The sequence below is a fragment of the Sander vitreus genome, chromosome 20 (genome assembly GCF_031162955.1).
Source record: "Sander vitreus isolate 19-12246 chromosome 20, sanVit1, whole genome shotgun sequence".
In the NCBI taxonomy this organism is placed as follows: domain Eukaryota; kingdom Metazoa; phylum Chordata; class Actinopteri; order Perciformes; family Percidae; genus Sander; species Sander vitreus.
The window spans coordinates 7,981,806-7,990,538 of NC_135874.1; the positions used below are offsets into that span (position 1 = coordinate 7,981,806).

Below are 8,733 nucleotides of genomic sequence, written 5' to 3' on the forward strand. Positions count from 1 at the left end.
CTAGATTTTTTTTCTAGTTTCTTTTTTGCATGCAAATTAACTTTGACAACATTGCACAAGAAGAGAAGTTTGTTGGGTTCATACTAAAATGGTTTTCATGGACTGCTGCACTCACTCTGTGTGGTAATAAATGTTTAATGATCACAAAACAAGTTTTTATAATCGCATAGAAGCAATATTTGGAACACAAAAAAAGGAAAGACGGAGCGGACTTCAGGTTTCAGGCTGTGGTTATTAAAAAAGGTTTAATATAAATGCTGTATATAAGACTGCTAGATCAGACTTGCATTTCAGAAGACATAAAATAAGTCATGTATTCCTCACCTACGTGAATTGTGTCTTTTTTTGTGGAGAATAAGATACATGTAAAGAAAAGTGCACCAAGGACATGATCTGTGTACTGTAAGTACAGTAGCAGTAGTTACAGTATGTGCAATAGAAAAGAATAGCATGCATAGAGCTGTGATCATATTCAAATAAATAGCAATTAATTTTAACTACACATTAGGCCCAGGAAAGCAGGAGTGTATGAAACCAACGTACACTAAAATACTTAGTGTAATATATTTAAATATAAAAAAATGAATACAGCATACCCCTATTTTTATTGAAGACCTAACAACATTGAGGTCATTCTTTAATTTAAGTCATTATTAGACCCTTTACTGATGCCTCTCTATAAAAATTTATATTTGACCAAACAACTTGTTTTGGTCCACTGTCCCCCCTCTGCAGGACTCACCTTTCTATATGAGTTATGAGATGGACCTGAAGGACAGTGCTTTAGGAGAGGGTAGCTTTTCCATCTGCAGACGGTGCACACACAAGAAGACCGGACAGAAATACGCAGTCAAGATTGTCAGCAAGAGGTACAAACTCAACCCAGATGCTTTTGTCTGTGTGATGTTTATAGTTTCCCTGGATAAATCAGTCGGCCATCCTCCTTCCTTTCCCTGGCAGAATTAGTATGTTATCTTAAACGGACAAATGCAAAATAATGTCACACTGGGCAATCTTCATGACACAAGCACGTGTTTCTTCTTCTAACTGTGAGTTAGTTGGAATATGTCTCTGTCAGGGTAAAGAAAATCAGCTGAGCAAACTGCACTTAAAAATGGATTAAAAAAAAAAGCCTTTTAAATTACAAATGTGAGAATTTGAGAACCAAACCTTATGAGCTACCTTACAATAGGTGAATTGTGTGAAATAACCAAGCAGAAGAAAATGTCAACCCCACACAACCCACGGTCAAAAGGTTATATTGTACAAATGTCATATAAAAAGTAGAAAGGTAGTGGGTCATAATCTGTCTTCTTTTTTAAACCCTGCCTTGTCTTCTCTTGATATATTATACTGACTTGATTATTTGCTAATATGTAATGTAAAGTTACAAAATGACTGCGTTTTTTCCTCAAAAATTGTCCAGATTAGACCAAAATGTCAATTGAAAACCTGTTAAAGGATACAAAAACTGCCCTCTAAAATGTCACTTTCTCACTCTACTGTGTATTTATGTTGTATTTCGTGACAGTTATCTGGCTTCCTGCTTGTGTTTGCTGTAGGATGGAGGCACAGACTCAGCGGGAAGTAGCAGCCCTGAAGCTCTGCGATGGCCACCCTAACATTGTCAAGTTACAAGAAATTTACCACGACCAGGTAAGGTTATTCGCGGTGGATACATTTGCGACCATAAATTCAGTTTTGCATGGCTCTCTGTGGAGCCTGTGGGGACTGCAACCTTATTAAGTCCTGGAACTGGAACAAGGCAGATTAATGGGGTTGCTGGGAGCCCTCAAGGTCTTTCTTTATCTCTTAATGTATTGTCCTATAACATCTCTTCATGCGCACAATATTTCACACCAAATGTATTTTTAAACTGCAGCTGTACAAACACCCATTTCATAGCAGTGAATAGAAACAACCTAGATTTACTTGTGTTAATAATTGAGCCGCACACTCAAACCAAACTAAGTGTGCACGTGTTCCGAATGTAGCTTACCTCAGAAGGTGTGTCTGTGTGGCTGTGTACAGGTTCATTAGTCCCGGCACTTCAAGCCCAGGAGCACCACTTTAGTCCTGATGAGCTCAGTAGGGTTATTACTGTACCTCAGAGGCCTGTGACCCAGATCAAAGCAGCGCTGCCTCGCCTCGCCTCAACCCAGTCCTGCCTTTGTTCCCCAGACCCAGCACTAATGAGAAACTCTACCGCGCTGCCCAGACACATTATTCCCTTCCCATTTTGTTTGGCCCCTTTCACTTTTACTCAATACCATTATGGTTTGATCTCAACATCATGAGATCAAGGATGGGCTGCTTTTTGGGCTATATTTATTATGCAACAGAAACATTCTCATCTACAGTTTCACACGTTCAGCTGTTTTCAACAAGCAGTTTGAGCTGTGAAAGCAAGATTGAAAATACTGTACATTACAAAACGCACACTTTGCACCTGCTGTGCTATTCCAGAGCATGTCAAAGAATAAAGGTTGGAATTGGGTGTATCAGAGGTCGGTGAGAAGTGTAAATATATTCTGTGCGTGTGTTTTCTGTAGCTCCACACGTACCTGGTTCTGGAGCTGCTTGGTGGAGGGGAGCTGCTGGAGAGGATCCGCAGAAAGCAACATTTCAGCGAAACCGAGGCCAGCCGCATCATGCGAAAACTGGTGTCGGCCGTCAGTCACATGCACGACGTAGGAGTGGTGCATAGGGACCTTAAACCGGAGGTATTGGACATGCACAGCAGGACTGCAGCTCGAAATTCTTTTCTGTCTGAGCATGGTTTGTGTCTTTCTAATGAATACAGACCCACTGGATCAAAAGTTTTTAAAACAGAATGACTGTGTTTTTTCTGAACTTTGTATGATCTGTCGCATTGTCATTCTCACTCTGCAGTCTTCCACAAAACGAGTAGAATTGGTCGACCCTAACATGGGTCAAAAGTACCTGGTCAGACAAGTCTTGATGTCCAATTTGGTAAGCTCTTAAGTGAAACAGTTTTGCTGAGCAGAAAAAAATGATTGCTGTCCGTGTCTCCCAATTGCTTCGTAGAACCTGCTCTTCACAGATGAGAGTGAGAACTCTGAGATAAAAATCATAGACTTTGGCTTTGCTCGCCTCAAACCACCAGACAATCAGCTCCTGAAGACTCCCTGCTTCACCCTGCACTACGCAGCTCCAGAGATACTAAAGTATGACGGCTACGACGAGTCCTGTGACCTGTGGAGCCTGGGAGTTATTCTGGTGAGTGGGTGTGGGACGACGGAGCCATGCTCAGGTTAAAACCAAATTTAAACCGATGGAGAATGATTTATTATTCAACATTATCCTGATGGGAAAGAAACCTATCACCACTCAGCAGTATTTTATTTTACAGCAATTTGAACAGAAATTGTAAACATTATAATGTAAGAAAATACAACATCTAACTTAGTGCTGAAACAAGTGGTCAATTGGTTAGTTCAAAATCTGTCGGACAATTTTGATAACTGATTAATTAGGTTATTTATCAAGTGAAGAAAATTCCAAACAATTGCTGGTTATGGCTTTTAAAATTTGAATATTTTCTTTGCTTAAATTTGATAACTTTGAGTTGTTCGACTATTTATCGGATTGTGAAAGCAATTTTAGAGGATCCCTTTGGGATCTGCTCATTTCTGATGGACCTTATTTTTTAAACTGATGTAATGATTACTCAATTGATGGAAAAAATACTTTAATCAATAAAAGGAAATGTTCATTAGTGGCAGCATTAATCCAAATGATGGTTAATGGTCACTGATGTTGATTTGCTTGACAAACGTATCTGCAAAACTATGCAGAGAGAATGGTATTCATATTTTATATTGTATTTATAATATTTAATATTTGATGTGATTAGGTTAAAAGTTACTGAGGATACTTATACCCCACATCAAAATCAGGCTTTCAGCGTGCGTGTGTGTATGAATGCGCACATGCATGCATGTGTGTGCATGTTCTGTTTAATCTTATTTGCATGATATTCATCTCCCTCTCTTGCTTAGCGCTACAACCGTCAGCATCCTGTGGTGAGCTGACACAGTTTAATGCTCACCACGGAATGGAGAGCAACCAGCCAGGCTCTCAGAGCTGGTTAATGCTGCGCTTAAATGAGACTTTGCTTCCCAGTAGCGGAAATTTCATCCTAATTCAACCTTTTTCTTTGTAGAGCAGAGAAATTAAAAGGAGAGGTAGAGAAGAGAAGGATAGGGCACATGGGAGAGTGGCTCTAGACCTTGGCCAGTCATCCATACAGAGTCTGGGCTCTCTGTGCAAGTGTTGTTTCACACCGATGCCCCCTGGGGGGATATGGGAGTAGTGTGCCTCATGGAGCTTTGATGAAATGGCTACTGACAAGCTGTGTGCACAATGCCCTGGAAGCAAAGTGAGCAGACACAGAGAGGGAGGGAGAAAGAGGGAGAGAGCAGGACAGATCCTCCACTGCCGAAAGGCCTGTTCCCAACTACTGTCATTTTAATGAGAAATCTGCGGGCAGATGTAAGCAGGCCAAGGTGAGAGTATCCTGTATGTTGAGCTAAGCACAGACTCTTCTGTTTAGTGCTGGTTCAACCACGGTCAACAACATGCAGCATAACAATGGAATAATGTGGACAGTCGTGATCGGTCAAGTGCGCTTTTAAAGTTGTTATTTCAACAGCAGATTTGTTCTAACATTAATGCCCAATTACTTTGCCAGCTCATTGTAGGCAACGTGGTTAATAAAAAAAAAAAAAAATAACATGTAGCATTTCCTGTGCCACACAAAATGTTTAGATTTAATTGACAGTGCAGATATTTAAACCTGGAAACTGCATGCATGGTGTTTTAACAGCAGATATTGTGGTTTTGCTGTGTTTGCAGTACACCATGCTGTCTGGCCAGGTTCCTTTTCAGTGTCAGGAGAAGAGCCTGACTCACACCAGTGCTGAGGAAATTATGAAGAAAATCAAACAGGGGGACTTCTCTTTTGAAGGCGAGGCCTGGAGAAATGTGTCCCAGCAGGCCAAGGACCTGATACAAGGTCAGGATGGAACTGGTGGCTTGTTCTTAAATCTAATGATTTGTGTGAACTACTGTATGCTAGAAGTTTATTCTCATAAAGTGAAAGCTCAGATGTTATGCCTGTGGATTTCACATCACATCTTTAGTGTATTAGTGACAAAATTCTAAGATTTTAGAGGAAGTTGTTTCCCTATAGTGTGCTTTTAATGTAAATTGGCTAAAATACTGTAATTGCAAGAAATTACGAGACCACAAGAACATTGTCCCATGGTTCTCCCTTATTTAAATTATACGACCATACAAAGTACAGGTGTGATCTCACTTGTAACAAAGAATAAGATTAATAATGGGACTTGTGTGTTCAACTAATCATAATTGAAAAAACAGCCGTCTTTTACTCCAATTTTTAGATGTGAACTAATGTGAATGAATCCTAACAGCATTAGAAAATATTACTAAGTTAGATTTAGTTGTGGTATATAGAGTTGGTATCTGTTTTAAAAGTCCTGTCACCCAGTTTTGAAGTGACAACATATCTGAAAATATGGAATGTTTTTAGCAGGACTGCTCATTTGTTTAATTTAATCACAGATTGAACTTTAAACCCACAAAGTAGCTCACAGTGACTCAGCTACCTGAATAGCAAATCCCTTCCTCTTTGTAGCTCACCTCCTTACTCGTGTATTTAGAGCGCTAATGGTAAATCTGTGTCTTGCTCTTGCAGAGCTGCTGACCGTGGACCCAAACAAGAGGATTAAGATGTGCGGCCTACGTTACAATGCCTGGCTCCAGGACGACAGCCAGCTGTCCTCCAACCCACTCATGACCCCGGACATTCTTGGCTCCTCTACTGCCTCCGTCCACACTTATGTCAAAGCTACCTTTCATGTAAGAAATGATCAGCAGTGCATGCTAATTTTAAATATAGGCCAGGAATTCTGTAGGTCAGGTAAGGAACTCTGGGTTTCCGGTTGTATTGAACAATTGCTTGAACTGTGCTGAATCCACTCTTAAACACTTACCAATTGACCTGAAGATAGAGATTAACATTATTTTAAGTGTATTATGAGATTAATTCTCCAAAGTAAAACAGGATCACAATTTACTGTGAAATTTAGATAAAATTGTTTAAAAGAGAAAATATTGGCAGATAAATGAATAATGAAAATAATCATTGGTTGCAGCCCTATTCTAAACAGATAGATCTGTATGTCATGCGTGAAAAATGTTTCAAAAAATAAAATTTCATTGCTAAACGCACACTTGATGAAGCAATATTGTTGCAACTAACTAGTCCAAAACCTGTCAAATAACGCTGAATTGGTATCAGTGCTGATGCTGACTCTATTTAAGCACCTGTAAAAGGATTAGTACTCAATATCAGCTGTTGAGGAATTAGAATCAGCACAGGGAGACCGAAAGAGTAGGATTGGTGCATCCCTTGGAAAAATAATCATTCAGAGAAAACAACTGGCTCACCAATCCCCTTTTTTGTCCCAGGCATTTAACAAATGTAAGCGGGAAGGTTTCCGCCTGCAGACGGTGGACAAAGCGCCACTAGCCAAGAGGAGGAAGATGAAAAAGACAAGTACCAGCACAGAGACCCGCAGCAGTTCCAGTGAGAGCACCCATTCCTCGTCCTCCTCCTCCCAGTCTCAGGAGAAGACTTTTCCAGAGGACAACACCAAGCTGCAGCCCTCCAGCAGCACGCCTCTCATCATGCCCGTCAACACACCCGCGGCCCTGGGAACAGACTCTGAGCACCAACTAACGCATCCAGCCTTTCACTTCTCAGAAGAACAGTGAGACACCGAGAGGAAAAAGGGACAGCTTCATGACCCACAGGACGGCTTGGAACATTGTGGAGAGCGCTCTCTTCTTCTCTCTGTCCCCGGCAGCTCTCTGCCTCTGGCTTGATTGCATGGACGTCCGCACGTCTCCAAAACCAAGCATGCAGCAGGAGCAGCAACCGTCACCTCAGTATCAATCAATCAATCAATCAATCAGTCAATCATCACTAGCAATAGCCTATCCCTTTTGTTTCTCTCTCACTTTCAAAGACGGACTGTGTCAATCAGGGACTGGACCAGGAAGAAGTTGTCACCAGTGTCCAAAATGAAAAGGGCTGCCCTACTGCCCCAGGTCCAGACAAACAATGGAGAGACATCTTCAGTCTCTTTAAATCGCAGCTCTCTCTCTGTCCGCTCCATTTACCTGTCTTTGTCCATGCCTACAGAGGTTTTAAAGGGAAAGTTGTAGTGTTTACACCATGGATGCTCTGTATTTTTTTGTCAAAGGGAGAGCAGAAATGCAACGTGCTGCTGCGTAACGTGGGTCCTTTTCTGGGAAGTCTCTGCAAGATGGAGCAGGGTATTTATATGTGAATTTTACAACTGAGATTTATTTATGATAATCTATATTGTTAACTTATTTATGGTTCAGACTGATCTAAAAAGAAATAGTGAATATAGTGAGTCTTTAGAAGAAGAAAAAAGACATTTTGTGTATGTGTGTGTGTTGTTTCCTATCAGCTCTAAAGACCGTTTCCATTTAGTCAGATGGTTGTTAATTCATCTTCGTAATCATCTTAGACATGAATGCTTCAAGTAGGTTAGAGACACAGTTATGTAGACATTGTAAGACTATTATAGGCGAGAGATTAACACCATTAGCTACTGGTTAATGGATGTCAAATGTATCTAACCAAAGTCCTTTGGACTCTATGGTGGCTGGTGAATTTTGAGATTGAACTGCTGCTGTGTCCACTTTTCAAAAAAAGTAATTTCCTTGTGGAAAAGGATTAAAGAAGCAAACGTGTAAACATCTTCTTTTTTTTTTAAACAACCAAATGTGGATGTAGTATGTTCAGCCAAATCTGGGGTTTTATTGTTCTGTGGGGAGTACAGCTAGCCGAGGGGATGTGACTCTACAAGAGCTATATTTAGACTTATTTTTGCCTCCAATGTGGGAGTATGACCACTTTAAGACTCAGTGTTGCCTCTGTTCCTTATAGTCTGATCATTCAAGTCAGTATGGGCTTATACTGAGCAGTGGATTTACCTTGTGTGGTATAGGACTTAATTGCCTCATTATCACTACAACCAATTGGATTGAGCAGAATATCCCTAATGGAAAATTCCGATCAGCTTAGTGTGAGGTGAATGCCTCAAGGAATTTGAGGTTGAGTTTTTTTTTTTTAGATCCAAGATGCCAAAGGGCAGCTTCAAGTAGCTTCCTTTTCAGATGAAAGAAAATGAAAAGGTTTATGTGCCAAAAAATGCAATTAAATCAGGTAATGGACAAGTTTGAGTCTATGAGTTAAGGGTGGTAAGACATTAAGATATTTTGAGGCAATATAGTTGCCCCTTGTGTTACTGCCCAAAGTTTTAAAACTACTGCAAAACATCTGCCCTTTATGAAAACATCAAGTCCATGAGGACAGACCTCAAACACTCCTTTTATTATGACACCATCCCTTGCTCTATTTACCATGTTGTACTGCATGACAGAAATGGTGATCTTTGCACTGTGTAACAGCTCTCACTTTGAGGCAGATATCTGGTTAGTTTTAAGTCCCCAGTGCATGATGTTATCTGAAACTTTACTTTTTTGTTTTGTTTTCTGGGCTTTTTTTTTTTTTGGCAGATTCTTTCTTTATTTATTGTGTGTTTGTTTACTTGCTTATTTCAATAGCCCCGATTTAATTCGGGACTT

At 40.3% G+C, this 8,733-nt stretch overlaps 1 protein-coding gene across 2 annotated transcripts in view; it reads left to right on the forward strand.

Annotated features, from left to right (window-relative positions):
* rps6ka5 (ribosomal protein S6 kinase, polypeptide 5) overlaps positions 1–8,733 on the forward strand; it is a 22,707-nt gene that overhangs the window by 12,136 nt on the left and 1,838 nt on the right. For both annotated transcript variants that reach the window (XM_078277911.1, XM_078277912.1), the window contains 7 exons: positions 736–869; positions 1,563–1,656; positions 2,553–2,723; positions 3,049–3,240; positions 4,879–5,038; positions 5,744–5,907; positions 6,520–8,733. The exon at positions 6,520–8,733 is cut by the window's right edge and continues 1,838 nt beyond it. In XM_078277911.1, coding sequence (XP_078134037.1) covers positions 736–869; positions 1,563–1,656; positions 2,553–2,723; positions 3,049–3,240; positions 4,879–5,038; positions 5,744–5,907; positions 6,520–6,825 — 1,221 coding nt within the window. In that variant the 3' untranslated portion in view covers positions 6,826–8,733. The remainder of the gene's footprint in view (positions 1–735; positions 870–1,562; positions 1,657–2,552; positions 2,724–3,048; positions 3,241–4,878; positions 5,039–5,743; positions 5,908–6,519) is intronic.